This window comes from Gavia stellata, chromosome 5, assembly GCF_030936135.1.
Source record: "Gavia stellata isolate bGavSte3 chromosome 5, bGavSte3.hap2, whole genome shotgun sequence".
NCBI lineage: Eukaryota > Metazoa > Chordata > Aves > Gaviiformes > Gaviidae > Gavia > Gavia stellata.
This window is the reverse complement of record NC_082598.1, coordinates 9261653-9280553: the sequence shown is the minus strand read 5'-3', so window position 1 is coordinate 9280553 and position 18901 is coordinate 9261653. Positions and strand designations below refer to the sequence as shown.

Here is an 18901-nt window from a genome sequence, read left to right as displayed (position 1 = left end):
GCAGGCAGTTTTTTTTGCACAGAGGGGGTTTTGCACAAATTTTTTTGACTGCGGGATGAATCTCCTCATCTATAAGCTGGACGAGAAATACCTGCCTGCCTTCCAATAATTTTGCAGCAGCTCACTAGAGATCCTCAGATGAAAGCAACTAGATAACGGTAAAATAAAACCATGTGTGCAAAGCTGCAGCTTGGAATTGACTCCTTTGCTTTGGCATCCCCAGGCACCCCAGCAGTGAGCGAGCCCCGCTCGTGCTTAGCAGTACATTTGTCTTTAAGATACTATAGGTGTTGATTTCCCTGTCATTTTATTTTTTTCACAAAGTGTGGGTATGCTTACACATCACTCTGGTGAGTATAGACCCGGTCAAACAAGGCTTCTGGAGCCATCCATTTCACAGGCAGCCGACCCTGTAATTAGGAAGACAATGGGAACATCCCATCAGCATATTCCCCCAGCCACAACGGCACCATCTGAATCTTCTTTTCTAATCCAGTTTGAAACATTTTCATTAACAACCACATCTGCCTTCCTGGTCACTGGGCAAAGCAGTGGTGGCCACATATAAACAGATTAGAGCATTTGATCCCGGGATCTTTGCTGACAATCTTTGCAGTAAATGCTCTCTGTAGAGGACTGTATTTCACTGCCAAAGCAGGTTTAATGTATCAGAGCATCTAAATCTTTGCATGGGAACAGCATCCATTGCTCATAAATGCAGCGAGCTCTGCAGCAGAGCATGGGACAACACTTTCCATTGCTTTGGTTGGAAGAAGCAGTTTGACTCCAAGTCCAAACCCTGCTTAGGCTGAACTTGAAGGGAAACTTCCAAGAGTGAAGGCAAGGGCCAGATCCTCTAAGAATCAAACCCTGATCCCGCCAGAGGCTAAAGGAGGAGGCCTGAGCCCGGGTTTCCAGGGGAATATGCTACATCAGTGTCATAAACATGGGCTGTCACATATGAAAAATAAATTAGATTAATCATAATTCTTTTGGGCTTTGCTTGGCCCCTGGAGGGAGTCAGAAAGACCTCTTTCATGTCTGAGGCATAATTCGGCTATGAGAGGGCTTTGTCCTCTTCTGACCCACTGTCTCACTGGGGGAGACAACTAGAGATGGGACATAGGCAGGACGCACAAATGGGATTATGCTGTCCAACACAGCTCGAACAGGGAAAAAACATCTAATCTACAATTAAAATTCCCAAGAATTTTTATTCATTTATGATTAAGAAATCCCAGCAATTAAAAGAAAGATTTCTGATATGATATTGGAAAGGATCAGTATGGGCATGGTGGACTTCGCAGGACTGCCCGGACGTTTACACCCCTTGCAGTCGCAAGGCCCTCAGGTTCTGCAACACCCTCAACCTCTTCCACTGCCACCTCTGCATTCTGTTGTAGTTGCGGCTTTTGCTCAGAGCTCAACATCTGTTGCAGGGCCCTGAACCAAGTCTTCTCTCCAGCCATTCATTCATAAATTCATCTCTACAGAAAATATAAACAACTCCGGGACTCAGCCCTTGTCTGGGACCATCCTCTCACCCCTGGCAGGGGAGCCAAGGAGCTCAGTTGTAAAAAGGAGAGAGAAATGCATGGAAGTCAGGTAGCTCCAGGTATACAAAAAGTGACATTCCTCTGTCAAAGGCTCTGGTGGGACAGAAGTTGGCTCCTTGGGACCTTTATGAAGAGCAGTGGAGCAGACTGGAAAGGGCTCCATTGCCCTTCGGTCAACACCTTGGTTTCTCTTGGTCTACAGCCTCCTGGCCAGAGCCAAGAACTCTCAACCGGCTGCTAGCACCAGCAGTATCTGTCAGGAAGAAAATGGATGGTGGGTGGACTCCTGGGGCCATCCTATCTACAGGCCCTCACGGGGTGAGGCCACCGGCAGATTTCTTCCTCCTCAGCCTCTCTAGAAAGGGAGATGCAGGACAAGGGCCACTTGCTGCAGGGATGGACGAATTCCCTGCCAGAAGGAGAACCGCACGTGCTTGGCAGCTCCGTACTTACATTGGTGGTTTTCTTGTAATAGTCGATGTTGTGAACGTCTCTAGCGAGGCCAAAATCGGCTATTTTCATCACATTGTCTTCAGTGACTAACACGTTCCTGGCTGCCAAGTCGCGATGAATGCACTGTGAAAGGTGAGCGAGTCAATAAATAAGGGCTTGTTAGTTGCCTGCGCCTGGAACCAACAGCACCATGCGGTTTATAAGCGTGGTTTATAAGCTGCCGTTTCATTGACTCCCAAGCTCATAAAGCTGTGGGGACTGCTTAACTCCTCGCTTTCTGTGTCCCTGCCCCATCATGCATGCTCGGTGGGAGCCACCTCTTAGCAACACCTAATCGGCAGCCTCAGCGCCGACACAGCCACGTGCCTTTTCTCTCCAAAGGGGATGCACAGATGAGAAAGCCAACCCTCTTTTTCTGTGGGTGCCTACTGGGATGTGAGGCTCTCTTTCTGCCCCGCTTCCTCCAGGAAGAGGAGTGCAGGCTGATGTTTGAAGGAAAAAAAATCCTCACATTAACACATCCCCAATACATCCAAAATACTTCGAATCATAGAAAGGTTTGGGTTGGAAGGTACCTTTAAAGGTCATCTAGTCCAACTCCCAACATCATAGTTGTTAGCTGAGAAAGACACTAAATTAGCCTGCACTGTGCAGAAAGGGAGTTTTAGCTGAGAAAGAAGCTAAATTAGCCTGCACTGTGCAGAATGGGAGTTTAAAGCCACCGTGAACCATCCACCCTGAGAGGCAGTCACAGGATGCACCCATCTGACATCTGAAGCTGAACTCGCTCTGGCCGTAGTGCTCCCTGCCCGCAAAAAGAGCTCACGCCGGCTGGTGCACAGCTTCCTGAACCCAAATCCTGATTCTCCACTTGCTGATGTCAGGGTAAATCAGGACCAATCCCACGGTATGATGTAACCAAACGCAGCAGCCGGCTCAACGCCCGCGAAGTGCTCCCCAGGGAGCATCCTGGGCACGGCCACGCATCGAGCCAAATCCACCGCCAGCTCCGCTCCTCACTGAGCTGGTGGCAGCTCTAAACACGTGAGCTACACCCAGGATCTCGGCTTCCTCGAAGGTGCCCTGTGTCTTTAGCGATCTCAGAAGGGAGATGAGGGGGACAGGGGTGCACGCAGCTCCTCGCCGTTCTCTAAAGCAACGTCTCTCACAGTGGCAGCTCACAACCTGGTGTGATGCTCACCCTGACCACTGCTGCCCGAGCCTCAGGATTGCACATCTGAAGGCCAGTTACCTCTCCGAGTGGTAGAGGCTGAATTGCTGAGGAACTGCACCAAGGTCTGGGTTGCTTGTGCTTTTGTACGCATTTTGGGGATGCTAACAGGCCTGCAAGCGACAGCGAGGGCTGTGCAGCTGCGTGGCTCATGGATGCAGCTGGCATATGGCAACTCCTGCATATGGCTGAAGCCTTCTGCAAAAAATCCAAGATCCTTCATACTGAAAAATCTGGCCTCTAAAGGGAGAAGCCTGCAACGCTTTGCCCGACACACACACAGAGCACTGCATGCCTTTGAACACACGGGTCTGACCGACACTTCTACCAAACGAGGTTTCTCAACTCACTTTCTGAGATGCCAAGTACTCCATGCCACGGGCCACCTGGTAGGCACAGGAAACCAGGTCTTTAAATGTCAGCTGCTCCTCCGGCAGCTTGCAGGTGTCGAAGGAATAGTCCATGCCAGGCGGGCGACGTGCCCTGAGGTATTCCCGCAAGTTCCCCTTCGACGCGTATTCCACCAACACGTAGAGCGGTCCTGCAAGCAAGAGCACATCAGCATCCAGCGGAGGAACGGCTGTCCACCAAAATCTCCTCTGGGACACTTTGGGCAGCCAGTGAGTAATTACACAGAAGGGACAGTCAAACCTGAGCCTCCCATGGCCCTGCGAGCACCGGGCTGCTTTGCTACGTACCATCCTGCGTGCAGGCACCGAGGAGGTTAATGATGTTTTTATGCTTCCCTATCATTTTCATCATTTCCATCTCAGAGACCAGGTCAGAAAGGTCCTTGTCTGTGGCATCATCTGGAGAAAGCAAGAGAGGAAAGCAAAAAAATGTCAGGAAGAAAGTAAGTGATTTGTGAAGCAGTTAATACAACTGCTACGCAGCCATGCAGGGCTTTGACGGGGAAACAGTACTCAAAATATGGCAGTATTTGTTTTTATTCTATTTTGGGAAGAAGAATCAAAATAAAACCAAAAAATACTATCTCAGAAAAAGAGAGAATATTTGTTCAAGAAGAAAAAACAAATAGATGGAGAGAAATGTTTATATGGAAATCAGTAAAACTTTTGCTCTTCTGTTTCATCCTGGTCAGTATTAAAGAAAAAAAGTCAGTTTCAGTACCCGGCAATCAGAAAATTTTCTTTTTCTGATTGTTTTCCTCCCTCATCTCCAGGGGCAAAGAGGTAAGGATGGGGGCAAGTCAGAGCTGGGAGAGAGACTAGAGGAAGGAATGTATTTTTTGCATGGAAAGCTGTAATTTTTCTACAAAAAAGAAATAAAGAGAAACTCCCCCCCATTTTCCACGAAAGTATAAAAATGGGGGAAAACCTCCCCAAGTGAATACTTTGGTTTGGAAAGATGGGAATGTTCCTGCTTCAAAAAACAACTTCAGAATGGACTGAAGGAAATGTAAATTAAACAAATAATTTTCTGATATGAAATACTGTTTTTTTTAAAGATGTCACCCCACATAACTTCAACCCTGGGCTGCTCACTGTTGGAGCATCTGCCCTGCTTGCTCCAGCTGAACTCCTCAGGGTGATTTTGTCTGTGTCTTGTCTGTGGTTACCGTGCGTGGGGGAAGCGTGGGAAACAGAGACTCGCCCGGAGGTGCCCAGTGAACCCCCCACTCTGGCTTCCCTTTAACCTCTCAGGAATTTGGGATCGAGTTTCTTCAATGAAGAAATTCCTCAAGAAGGAGTTTGTCAACTGAATTTCTGCAAACTCCACCTGAGCTTGTTGCATTAGCTTTTGCTAGAACAGGCAGCGCTGGTTACAGGAGTAAGGAGCGGGCTGATTCATGGAGCTGGCTAGAAGTGAAGGGGGTTCCCCTTCTTCTCAGGGATGCCACTACCCCTTGGCAGAGAACTGGGTTAATTCCCATACCCTCTTCCTGATGGGATTTGCACCTTTACGAGCTCTCCAAGGAGACAGCCCTCACCCCCAGGCTATGTGGGTGAAGGGGAAGAAGGGCTGTTCTTGCTTTCTTCTATTGTACCTGTTTGTATAAAGGACTTAAAAGAGAGGGAATGAGAGGAAATCCCAGCGCGGTACGCTGTTCTGCCCTCCCTGGACTCCCCATACCTTTTAACATCTTGACAGCAACCGTGATGGCCTTGTTTGGCTTGTCCTTATCAATCCCAATTGCTTCTGCCATCACCACTTGGCCAAAACACCCCTCGCCGAGTGGCTTCCCCAAGGTCAGGCTGGAGGGAGGAACAAGTAGGTGCGTTAGTGGGTACCAGGGTGGTGACAGTCCCGGGAGGCAAGGGCACCCTGACCCGTGCGTTGACTGACCGAGAGCGTGCCAATTCCCATTTGGGATCAGGAGGCAGTTCCAGCTCAGAGACGTTGGCCAGCATCGGCCCATCGCTGGAGGAGAGACGCGTGATCCGGACCAGGGGTGTGTTGGAATTCATGGAAGAGTTGGACTCCAACGACACCTGCTTGGGTAGAGCAAATGAAGTGTTATTGCCAACTGTATTGCTAGGGAAGGCAGTGCCCGAGATGGATCACTGAGGGGGTTTGAGCCATCTTTGCCCACTGACACCTTTCTGGTAATTTCTAAATGGGAAATCCGCCCCACCCTCCTCCTCTCCCCATATCCTGGCAGAAATGCAATGATGTAGGCACCTGTGGTCAGGTTTTTAGCTGGTGGAAAGGAGGGACAGGTCAGCCAGTGCCCTCCAGCAGGCAGGAGGTATAATCCGTTCAGTTGCTCTGTGTGCATCTCCATAGCACGTACAGGCTATGGAGTAACTTCTGTTCTGGCCCTGTAAATGCCCACCACGAGCTTGCAGCCAAAGCCATCCGATCGGTATCCCTCACTATGGGGTTTTACATGGTATCTTTTGCTCCTGCCCCTCTGCAACTGCACGCGGCAGAGCCTCTCTAACTGCATGGAGAAAGAGAACCCTCTCTCACCTCCGTGAGTATTGGTTCAAGTCACCAGTGACCTCTGTGAAAGCAGGACTGAGCACAATTACATGTGCTCTTGCTCCCCAGATCCCCGTGCCACCAGGGAGCCTGGACTAAACTGTTCCCCTGCAAGATGTGCTTTCTGTGGCACCCACGGCTACACTGCCAGCCCCTCCTGGACAAGGGCGACAGAAACACGGCTGCTTGGGAGCTGCTTGTTAACCAGAGTCAGCTGCCACCAGCTACTGCTCCACTGGAACAGAAAGAAATGAATACAAGGGGGTTAAACCCCTGGACTGCAGCCAATTTATGGCCCTCTTGGGCAATGTATTTCTGGTAGAGCTTCTCACCTAGAGAAAAAATTTCAAGGGGAAAAAGAAAAAAAAAAAGAGGGATGACCATAGGGGGGAATAGGAATCTTGTATCTACTTTCTGTTACCTGTCTCTTGAGTGGAAATTTGGAGACTTTCTGTACAGTGGGGGTGTTCATGGCTTTTTTGTTTGGCATTTTCATCCTGCAGATAATCACAATGACCAGCACGAGGATGAAGAGAACAAAGCCAGTGCCGTAACTGAGAATGCCAGCGTACACTGAGCCCGAATCATCCATTTCCATGAGCTCCTCCGCTGCGGGGTGACAAGAGATGGCAGTCAGGATGGGGCGGGCAGCTGCCCCCATGCAATGACATACATGCAGCACAAGGAATCTGGGGAGGACTTGCTCATCTAAGCCAATTGCTGAGTGACTTCAGTGAGGGGACTCTCCTAGGCCAGTGGTTTTCCACCTGTGGCTGTAGCTAAAACATTAGTTCAGTTTGCCTTTTTTGGGGTAATTTTACAGCCCTTTGATGCAACCCTGGGGTTTCTAAGAGCCTTCAGCTCACAGGCTGAAAAACCACTGCTCTAGGCTGAAGGCACCTTCACGTGCCTGTGCTGTCCCTCTGACCCAGATCGTGCTTTCCCCGCACATCCACACCACAGAGCTGGATGCCTCGGATGTGCAAAGGCTGCAGGACTGGGGTTTGCTGCACTTTGCCGATTCGGCTTCTCCAGCGAAGATTTCTACTGGACCGGTGCCTGCCCTGAGGGACCAAGGGGTTCGAAGGGCACCCCGGGGTAAGGCATCACACAGGGAAAAAGCCTCACGATAGCAATCTGCGTAATTATTTCACGAAAACTCGGTTCTGCTAGGAAGAGGCTGGAAGGTCTGGCCCAGAGAGGTGGCTGAGCCAGGAGGGTGATGGCATGAACCCATAAGCTGTGGCTACCTGCTAGCAAGACTTTTCTGGGACCAGCAAAGCTCAGCTTGTTTCTCCCCTTGTTCCCTTCAGGGCAGGCACGTAGACCAGAGGAAGGAGCCATGGTGGGACTGGTTTTCTGTCCCCCAAAGGCGTGCTGGCGTCAGAGGAACAGTCAGCAGTGGGAAACTTTATAATGAAGTCATGCCGGTGGGGTTAGCTCGCTAATGGCTTGTGTACATCACTGCTGCCCCAAAGCAGCGTCTTCAGCAAGCAGCGGGAGCTTTGCCCCTGGCAGCAGCAGGCTCCGAATCAGGTCTTCGGTGGCTGTGTCCAGGGGGACGCGGAGAAAGGGCTGTCGGTGACACTGGGGGCTGCGCCAGCCTGTGTGTCAGCTGTGCAGGGCCCGATCCTGCCAAGCGGCCATCCCCTCCTGCGGGGAAGGGTTACCAGATCTGCCGGGATCAGGCACTACGGTTGGTGCCACAGCTCTGCTGCCTTGGCTCACATCGTCTCTCCCTCCGCTCCGTGTCTCTCTTTCCTTAACGTGGGCAGGGGTTTACAAGTAGAGTTTCCCCAGATGGGCTGTATCCTGCACCTTCTCTGTGGGTAGCGCTTCGGGGCCTGCTGCTGCATGGACGGCTGCCCTTCACTGCGTCTGACTTCAGTATAAAGTTCCACTTCAGGTTTTTTGGTGGGTTTTCTCCTGCTTATTCTTTGCTTAAATAAGAGGTTCATACATTGTAAAAACAGTGAAACAGTTGGATGAGACAGTGTCAGGAGATTCTCAAAGTAAGAGAGACATTAGTCTTCTAACCAAAGGAAATTATTTCTCATCCAGTGGATGGCAGAAGCAGAAACAGGATCAGATCAGCTATTTTAGAGCTGGCAAATAAACAGAGAAAAGACCAGCAGATCCCACTGGCAGCAGGGCTGGGCGTGGAGGAAACCCTCTTGAGCCCCAGTAAAAGCGATTACATCCAAATCACCCACACAGATAAAGTCAGGATTAGAAATGCCAAAGTTTCCAGTTTCTAAACACATCCCAAGATGGATGTGTTGCAGGATGGACCCAAATGTGGTCTATGACTGGGTGAGCCAAAGTGGGGCATATAGGATTTTGGGTGCCCTTTCAGTAAGGGTCTACTGAACATAGTCCAGGTCTGTTCTTGCACCATCTGCAAGGCACAGCACCTATGAGATTCAATACGAATATTGCTGGTGCTTTCCTGGACCATGCTCATGCTTCCCCCATAGCTGGAGGCAGATTCTGCAGGTGAAGGCAGAGCGCAGCCTCCTCCTCCTCCTCTTTGGGAGAGCAGACCCCTCTGTTGCATATTCTGCACTGGCTTCATTGTCAATGAGAGCTTTGCACATGAAAGGACAACAAAATTGAGGTCACTCTGGCCTCAGGTTTCAAGCCCACTGCAGCTTCCATCGATCCCAGCTGGAGCAGGCAGTGTGCAATGCCCCTGGGAGCCAGGACTCCTGGGCTCTCTCCACAGATGACTCTCCTCGACCTTCTGTTTCAGATCGCTATCTTGGCCTGTTCATCCATGAAGTGGAAATAATGCTACAGGCAGGGAACGGTGTACTCACACCAACCACTTACGCATCTAATTTTAGGTTAAGGTATGATCTCAGACAGAAAGGTTCCTTCACAAGATGATCCACAGTCCATGACCAATTTAGGTGCCCTAGATCATCTGATGGGGAGGTTTCCTTCTCCCACTGGCAGTGTAAGAAGACAAAGCTCCTAATGTTGGCGCTTAACAGTCTCCTAATAGAGAGGCTGTGAACACCTCCTTGTTATCTAGATCAAAAAAAGATACTGGGCATTTTGTATCATTACTGCAAAAATAATTTAAATCTGGAGATGCAATGCAAAAAGTGTCAGCTATGATTATGCAACAGAGGTCTTCTGCTGTGCGGATTTACTGCCCACACAGCAAATCCCAGAGGAGAGCCCTCCCTGGATAACGGCCCTCTTCCAAGCAAGGGGCGGTCTGCAGGAACTTGGCATTTCTAATGCAAAACGTCAAGGCACCCTGGAGAGGGAAAGAGAGGCCAGCACAGAAGGAAATACCTGGTAGCACCGTCAGCCAAGCAGAGTGATGTGAGAACCCAATAGAATTCCCTGCGAGACAAGTATATTCCCCAGCATCCTCAAAAGTAACATTTCGCAAGTACAGAATCTCTAGCTCCTTATCCGTTGTGTTAACACCTGCCGTCTACGGGGAAAAAAAACACATATAGAAAGAGGGAAAACAGAGAATAAGCCACATTCCCAGCAAGTGTGAGGACACCACAGGCAAATTTCAAAAGCAGATTAAGGTGGGTTGGTTTTTTTTTTCCAATGGCCCATCTTCCACATTTATTTATTCATTCCCCTCTGCAACCTGTAGTCAAAAGCAAAAAAAAGTTCCCTTCACCAGGTTCTTACTCTGTCCCACTAAAGAAGCATGCAAGGAAAAGCATCCAAATGAAAAATTGCCCCCACAATATGACTGACTTTGGGTTAGTAGGGTGAGTACAGGGGGAGGAAGACAGACGGTAAAAGAGGAGAGCAAAGACAGAAAGAAAGGAGAAAGGAGGGGAGATGTAGTGGGAAGACTCAAGTGCTGATCAGAGGAACGTACAAACATTTTGAGTCATTAGTTCATCAAATAATACAGAATTCTAGAATTTTTTAGAATTTTTTCAGAGTGTGCATCTCAAAGCTATATATTCATTACACAGCCCTCGATGCTGTAACATAACTCTGGTTGATTGCAAGAAGGTACCTGTAAGGAACCTTCCTGCAGTGGCACCGAGCAACGCAGCAGCCAAACCCTCCAGGCTGGAGTCAAACCCCAGAGCCCACAAGATTGCTGCTGCTCTCTATTTAACAGGTTTGCTCGCGTGAGCCAATGTTGATATGTATTTCTCCATTACTTCTCCAAGGGACAGAAATCTGCGCACTGATTATATCAGTTTTATGGGTGAAAATCTTGAAACAGTTTGGTTTTCCAGAGCTTTGAACGTCACAGGTCATTAACATGCAATTCTGTTATCAGCACTCAATTGTAAGGAAGGGAAAGGAATAAAAGCGTGAAGAGTTGATAGCAAAATTTGACAGTCATTTTATTGTGGGAATTTTTCCATGGCAATTGCTGTATAGGCGTTACATTCTCGTAAAAAAAAAAATTAGCAAGAAAATAAGATAAAGCCATTCAGCGTCAGTTGACAGGGTATAATACAAAATGAATAGTAATTTTAATCACTAGCTTCTTAAAAATGTTATAGCTTATTCTTGCAGTTGCCAGGGCCTTGGGACAGAGTCTGTGGTTTACCTGGTTTTGGTTTGCGAATGTGGAGCCAAAATGGTTTTTCGGCTATGCCTACGAAATTGTTGGCTCTACACAGATATTCTCCTTCATCTTGTTCTGTCACATTGAACAGATTTAGGTTAGCATCGGCTTCAGCGTTTTTACTGATCCAAGACTGCAGGAATAGACAGAAACCTGAACTTCAGTAAACCAAACAATACCTCCATTGCACCTACATTAGCTAGGATTGACTGTTCACAGCTATTTTCTTTTTGGCTGTGGGAACATCCCCGGCTCACCCTGCGGTGAGAGACCTAACCCAGGACCTGGGCGAAGAAGAGAAGTTTGGCCCCCAAACCACGTGCACGTGAACTCCCTTCCCTTCACTAGCGGCACACATGCCATTTCTTTTTTAAAACAGACCCATTTCCCACTTCTCCATCTGACAGCAGTCAAAGGCCCTACGGTTTCCTAATAACTCTGCAGACAGGAGCACCAGAGAAAGGGCTTAAGCAGAGATTTGTGTTTGCAACCCGGCTCAGCAAATACTGTTTCAATTATCAGATTCCAAAATAGAATTTGGAAACAAAATATAAGCAGTGGCGGTCTGAAACTCGCTGCTGACTTTGCCTTTCAGAAATTAGCTGTAATTTTTTCCACTGCTTATAGGAGCCTCTTCTTTACTAAATAAAGTGGTGCATATAAATCAAACAAACTTCAGACTCTTAAGCAAGGGGTTTATTTCTCTTCTTTCATGCTGCCACAACAGTACATCAGTTTTTTCCCTAAACAGTTGTTTTTATTTTGGTTGAAAGTGCACAACTGTTTTGGGTGGCCGCAGAAGTAGCCTAGGGAAAATCGAGAAAAAATATCAGCTTCGGTTCTGGAAATAAAAAATAAACCAACTGGTCTTCTCATTTTTGGTCTTACACTCTCCAGCCCAGTCTCGATGCCTTCTATTTCAAGGCCTGATCCTGCCAATATGACTTGCAGCCCACTAAAATCAACAGGGCTGCCAGACCTGATAGGTTATTAGGAACTGAACCCAGGGGCGGCATCAGAGAGGAGTCCCGATGTCCACATCTGATGACAAACACCACCGGTTTTGACCTGATCTCATCTCTAAGGCTCACGTGCTGGCAAGTCTGTCTGTCCTGACTAGTGGGGAAATGTGCCTGCCTGCTGTTGCTGCCTTATTTATAATTAAACCGGGCATGTTTCAATGCAGAACATACAATTTAGCCTCTGACAAAGCTTGGGCACAGCGTTGCCAGCCCCCGCTCTGTAACCGGAATGCATTTAGTGCTCTTCTGCAAAGAAAAAGGGGTTTCCTTTGATCACAAATTAGCCCAGGCTTTCAGGAACCGATGCAGGTGACGGCTTGGTTTTGTCAGGCTGTGTAAAAAATGGGTTGAAAGTACAGCATTCAATTTATCCATCTGGACTGGGGTGGGTTTTGACCCCCCCATGTAGATGTGAGGGGCGAATTTCATGTGCTGGGCACCTCTCCCTCCCCCTCGCTCCGATGGAGACTGGAATACTACTCCCTATATACAAACTGCCCCGTAGCAGCTCCTACACTCCACAAAATCTCCGGAAGGCAGGAGGGAAGGGCAGGATGATAAAAAAGCCTTATCTCCCTGCAGGCACCCCAGCACTGGGCAGGAGAGAGCCCTTCCCAAAGCAGCCGTGGGCAGGGAAGGGCTGTGAACAGCACCCTGCTCCAGCAGCACGGCCAGGACGCTGGGTCAAAGCAACAGCACTGCGTGGCACGAGGGGAACGAGTCCATAAAGCCAACGGACCGGCCCCAAGATGACAGTGAGATCATTTTATCAGATCTTTATTTCTAAAAAACAAGCACACAACACATTAAAAAAACCACTCCCCGCAAAGCCGGGCCTGACACAGCTCCGTGGAGGCCCAGTACTGGCACACAAAAGATGCATCCCAAAATGGAAATGCTCCGTGCCCCAGCGCTGATGCCGGCATTAATACAATTCAAAGCATTCCTGATTAACCAGAAGTAGTAAATAGACGTGTGCTGGTCCTATTCAGCAAAAAAATAAAACCAAACAAAACTTGTGCTTTCAAACGCCTGCCTGTGCTCCCCTTCGAGGAATGCGGAGCCTTTGCCGTCCACAGAAGAGAAGGTATTTGGCAATTCTAATTACCTAGCCACCCCGGTGCCGCTCCAACTTAATTTTAAAACACTATTTATACGGACTATTTATATGTTCTTTGCCACAGCAAAATGGGAGCTTGTGCTTCTGACACAAGGCACTGTTCGCAGCGGCTCTGCAAACTTCCAAAAGGTAGCACTTTATCCCACGGGGACCACACACGGAGCTCGGAGACTATACTAGATGGCATGTGACACAGCCAGCTATTCAGAGCTTGGTACTGGGCTGTGAAACCAGGGGGAAATTCAAATATGCATAATTCAAACACATTTGGAAAACCAGGGCGAAAATAAAAAGTTTTATCAACTCGCGAGAAGCGCGTGTTGCCAATCCTGAAGAACTGTCTCCAGCCATCTCTTCCAACCAATCTGTTATTTCAATCTGTGTAATTATTTCCAGGGTCTCTGGCTTTTATTATCATGTATCTGGCCGAGTTACAGTTTTGTAGATGCTGTCTGATAAGTGGGTTTTTTTTAAAACTTCCTACAAAGAGAAGGGTGTGTGCAGCAGGATGTGCACGGGGAACGTCCATGCACAGGACACCCTCAGCTTGAAACTGCAAAATCTGCTTTCAGCTCTAACTGCAGAGCCAGAATAACTGCATTTGGCCCTATATATTTTAATAAATACGAACACAGGATGCCTTTAATTATTAAAAGGGAAAAAAAGGGGATTTTAAAAGTCCAATGTGCTTTTCACTCTCTGTTCTCTACTTTTTATATTTGCATAGGTTGAAGGGAAACCAGACCCGCTGGCTTTGTTCTGACTGTAATCTGGAAGTTCCCTTTCAAGAAAGCATTTTACCAAGCAGAGTCTTACTAAGTGAGTTTTTGCTCAACAAAAAAAAGGCTTTCCTGAGCATGGATAATAGCAATGCTCACAAATGTTAGTGGCTGGAACAAGACTATCTTGGCTCTCAGGTGCTGCTAGTTCGGCGTTATTTAGCATGTGCACGCAGCAGTGTGTTTTCTTGGAAAAGGAAAGAATGTGTTTTAGTTGGGAGCCTTTTATTTTAATAAGACCCGAAAATACCTCTACTGAAGCTGTAAAAAAAGGTTATTTTTACAATTTTAGGTCAAATGCAATCTGACAGCTTCTCTTTTATTATGCTGCATTTCTCACAGTTGCCTCAGCTCTTACAACTACTTTGCTTATCTGTGCCTCTACAGTAGTTGTGTTATCTCTGGCAAACAGAAGAGTCTGGAACCTGGACTTCAGGACATTTTTGCTGTACCCCCTCCAAAAAGCAGAGTATTCCACCGCGCGGGCTTAAAGGAAAGAACAATCCCAACAGCTGCCCTTGGCTTAGTCTCATGACTTTTTTCTTATAGACCCAGAACAGTTACAGAAAATGAGACCCTGAGCTCCTGAAAATCTGATTTAAATAATGATTACCCTTCTAGGAACTGTGGCATTGAATATATTCTGTTTGGAGTTTCTGGTCCACATTGCACTGCTAGTCTAGGGCTTATTTATAAACATGTAAATAAAGTTTATGGCTTCCATTGATGGCGAGCACCTTTACTCAGTGCTGATCTCTCTTGCCATGAGTATGGCAGTGGGTTTCTTTGAGGAGCATCCCCACAATGTAGCTGCTGCCTCTGTAACACCGAGACCAAGGCAGCGGAAGGGCTGTCCTGAGGGTGAGAAGAAGGAGCGTGTACCAACCTTCAGCACTGTGACATAGGGCGTCCCATCGGGTCCGTATTTGCTGCCGTTGACTTCCACGTGTTTCAGCCACTGGATGTGAGGCTGGGCATCACTGTAGACCTTGCAGTGAAACTCCACATTGCTCCCTACCACCACAGTCTGGTTGGCAGGGAGCCCTGCTTGTAGGATTGGTCGGTGGGGCGACCTTTCTGAAAAAAAGAAAAGAGGGAAATCCTAATTTACCCATCCTTCCTCCAGCAAGGATTCTCCTCTGAACCCTTCATCTCCTGGCTTTTCAGCAGAAAGGGTGCAGACTGGGATTGTCCCCCCTAGGTGTCCTGGCCACCGCTCTACCCAGTGCTTCTCAAGCCAAACAGGGAAGAACCACCTGGGAATGGAGGTGGCATCTCAGCCCTGCCATTCCGTCTGGCCCCTCTGTAGACCAGCTAAGTAATTTATCAATCACAGATCTGAGGCTGAATTGTTGGCCAAAAGGAAGCTTGTTGTTGATTTCAGGAGATGCATGATCCAGCCCTCTGGGAAAGAAACCAACCTCCTGCTTCCCATATCCCATCACGTGCCTGTTCAACACCACCACTGATCAGCTGTTGAGGGAAAACATGAAATCTCACCTAATACATCAAGCTGGTACGTGTGCCTAATATTGCCGTATTTGTTCTCCACAACACAGGTGTAATTTCCTCGGTCTGACGGCACAACACTCTCCATCACCAAGCTCCACTGCTGGTGTCGCAACTAGAAGAAGAGATCAAACCATCAAGCCTGTGGTCAAGTGCCATCATCACCAGACCATTCAAACCAGTGAACAATCAGTGAACTTCTACACACTTGGCCAGCATGAACGGACGCCAGAGTAGGCCTCAACACCACAAGGACCCATTTCAAGGGTCATTAAAGACTTAAAGTGAAAGGAAATTAAGACCAATGCATGAACAGTGCAACACAATGTAACACGCTAAGATTGCAACGGGGACTTGTAGATGCTTCTACAATAATAACAATAATGAAACCAGCTGGCAGCTGAATGTGGCACCTCTCTTTAGAGTAACGACTTCAGAAGGCATCAGCTACGGTAACGCTGATCCACTGGTCCCCTCTGCCAGACCACTCTGGTCCAGAGTCTCTGTCAGCTCAAAATATCGTACTCTGCTGCAGACCTTTACCAACTGCCACATATAACCCATGAGATGACTAGAAACAACAAAGATCATACTTCTTCACCCATCTAGAAGGCATTTTAAAGACCTGTGCTATGGAGGCAACAGGGCACGGCATCTGTCTGAACAGAAATGGGTGTCTACAATGAAGTTAGTCACCTAAATTCCCTGCAAAAACAGGAGAAAACATGCCCAGCCTCAAGCCTGGTCCCTAGGATGCCTGGTCAGCCCTTCTCGTTTAGCACCAAGTTTTATACTAGTTGGTTTTCTGCATGTGGCTCATGTCCAGAGTTGTTGGCTGTTCAGTAGCAAAAGGGAAAGCACAACCCACATCTCCACCCTGACCTGCTGCCCTGTGCTCCCAGCTAGAACGTTTGTTTCTAGTGAGTATAAAGGAAATAACGGATACGGAAAACAAATCTTGAATTAATAAGAAAGCAACCAACACTAACAAAGATGACTTCAGGACGCATAGCATATGAAAGCTCTCCAAATCTCTGGATATTAATTTGATGCCTTCTGCCTCCCAGAGCAGAACATTTAACTTTATTAAACATTTTGAAGGTGACTCCAAGGACACAGAAGCAGGAGATTACAATAATGCTGTGCTACAGAATGTCAAGGGCTGATGGAAAAAACAAGGGCGTAATTGCTCCTGGAGGTTTCTTGCTGCAGCAGGTGAACTCGAATATGAAGTCATTTAACCTCTTCTGCTAGACATAAATTGCATCCACATGCTTTCCTTTAAAAGGCCAAGTCGCAATTAAAGCCAGAATTTTGCAAAGAGAAGGTTTAAAGTCATAGGACAAGACAGCTTAGTTGCAAGATAAGCAAGCAAAAGCCATTTTAACAAACCCCCTTGCTTTGTAGATCTCTGCGTCCCCAGGAACAGCACCGCTGAGCACCCCACTTTTCAGAGACCACTGAATACAGCATTGCCTTTCATTTCAGTTTACAGGTAATAGGAGGCTGTGGCTAAACGGTCTGTGCAGAAATCTCAGTTATTGCAGATGTCTGGTCAGGTCCGACTGCACCCTCTGCCCACCCAGGACAGCACAGACGGACCTCAATGCAGACCCAACATTACACCTTTTGTAAAGCTACATCCCACTTGGTGCATCTCTATAACGGCACGGCAATTACAGGGCAAGATATGCTCTGAGAACAGAGAGCCTGGACCCTGAGTTCACAGCTGAACATACCAGACTGTCAAGGAAGTTTCAATGCAAATTTGTGGCTGCTCAGTGGCTCATTTCCATACTGGCTTGTCTCATAGTTGTGTCTAAAGACTTCTTTTAATCCACTTTTCAGCATTGCAAAGCATTTGCCTCTGGAACCCCTAGGAGCTAATCCAAGGGAATGGGGCTCCAGATACATTGATGACTCCCTAGTCTGACCTGTATTATAAAATCAGGTCCAAATTAGGTGTTTTACTTCGGGTGTACTTTCAAAGACACTTTCACGGCACTTTCAAATAACTTCTTTTCATCGGGTTTGTGATGGGGACTTTGGACTCTGAACAGATGTGAACCTGGGGGGGACAAACTCACAGGGCAGAACTTGTTTGGAAACTTCTCTAGAAGCAACGAGATTTTTTTTTAGGTTGAGACTGGAGTCTAGATTTAAAGGATAATAAAAAGGGACGTTGCCAAGTTAGGACAGTCACCGTACTCGATAAAACACTAGAAACATGAAGTGACTTAGTGCAGGCATTAATCAAGTGGGTGAGATACTGGAAATCCCTCTGGTTTATTTGGTGTTGTCATTCTTAGCTCCTTGTGAAACAAACATTTGCAGACACACTTGGAACCTCAGTCCGTGTTTGCCAGACTGGTATGCAAGTCAGTGCAATGGTCTGGGGAAAGGATAATCCTCTATCTCCCTTCCCCCTCCATCTTCCCTTCTAGGGTCATTTAACACACACAGGCTTACGATATTAGAGATTCCAACAAGGATTTAACCATTAATGCTCTTTGGGAAATTTCATATGAGAAGTCATATGAATTTCTTTTCTTTACCAGCTGAGGATGAACTGTAACAAAACCAGGTTAGCCTGGACTTCATGTTTTCAACACTTGCCCTTCCCTCTTGCAGACTTAACACCGGGCAATCACATGGGCTCCAAATGCCATTTGCAAGAGGCAGAAGTGGAAGAGTGGTCAGCTTTCATCTGCTGACCACAGACCTTTCACAATCAACGTTTAAACTCTTCCACACGCTGAAAACAAATGAGAACATTCCCAGCTTAAGGATTTCTGGGTTAAGACCAGATCTCGAGACGAAGTAAGCCAACCAAACTCTGCCAGATCTGGATCTTGCCCATTCTTTTCAAGCTGCCTAATCCTGTTATGAAGCTAAGTTGTAACAGGGAATTTAAATCTTAAATACATGAGATACTGAGCGGGTTTTCAATCTCTTTTTCTGGTTCTAGTCTCAGCTGATATCTATCAGTATATTTATACTGGATGAGATTTACATTAGACTACTTACAACTAACCGCGGCTCAAGAACAAAAGCAAGCAAATAAGTGAAGGAAAATTACAGAGAGAGAAAGATGTCTTTATATCAAGAGAGGCACAAAGAACTACACCTAGACAGATAGAGAGCTTAAACCAATCTTGCTGTAATTGGCCTGACACTGCTGTCAATAGATTGTTGCTGGAAGGTGCCCCTAGAGAAACAAAGCACAGTGATGCCAAAGACTCTCTACCGTGTTGCAGAGGATGAAACGTGTCAATTTAAACTCAAGGATAGATTAAAACCACTGGGAAGTGGGTAGGGGAATTGCTTTCAGCTTTAGATTTTATTCTGCAAGCATAATTTAGTGCAGCTGATGTCACACAGTTTTGTAAAAAGCCGCTCGAACGGCGCACGCAAGCCTGAAAACACTTCATGATGATCCTTACAGCCTGCAATTAGTAAAAGATGCTTCTGCTTTGTGAATGTTATCTGCTGAAGGGCTGTTTGCCCACAGGAGTTGCTTCCTCACTTCTATTCTCTCCTTAACTTTTCAGAAGATCTAAACCTGAGCGTGTCCTCAGCCTCGTCCAGGCTGGAGCAGGGACAGGGCTGAGGAGGGAGCTTCAAAGGCTTCGCTGAAGCAATCACAAAAGGCTCTTTCAGGAACGGGTCTGAGCTAACAGGAAAGAAACAGCCCAAAACCGCGGGGAGGGAAGAC

General features: G+C 47.4%; 1 protein-coding gene across 1 annotated transcript in view; it reads right to left on the bottom strand.

The window, feature by feature from the left end:
- Window positions 1-18901, bottom strand: part of FGFR3 (fibroblast growth factor receptor 3) — a 55284-nt gene that overhangs the window by 2050 nt on the left and 34333 nt on the right. The window contains exons 5-14 of the mRNA XM_059818165.1: window positions 15178-15301; window positions 14564-14754; window positions 9493-9637; window positions 6608-6795; window positions 5548-5696; window positions 5335-5456; window positions 3939-4049; window positions 3591-3781; window positions 2010-2132; window positions 340-410 (exon numbers count right to left, since the gene is read on the bottom strand). Of these exons, the coding sequence (XP_059674148.1) occupies window positions 340-410; window positions 2010-2132; window positions 3591-3781; window positions 3939-4049; window positions 5335-5456; window positions 5548-5696; window positions 6608-6795; window positions 9493-9637; window positions 14564-14754; window positions 15178-15301 (1415 nt within the window). The remainder of the gene's footprint in view (window positions 1-339; window positions 411-2009; window positions 2133-3590; window positions 3782-3938; window positions 4050-5334; window positions 5457-5547; window positions 5697-6607; window positions 6796-9492; window positions 9638-14563; window positions 14755-15177; window positions 15302-18901) is intronic.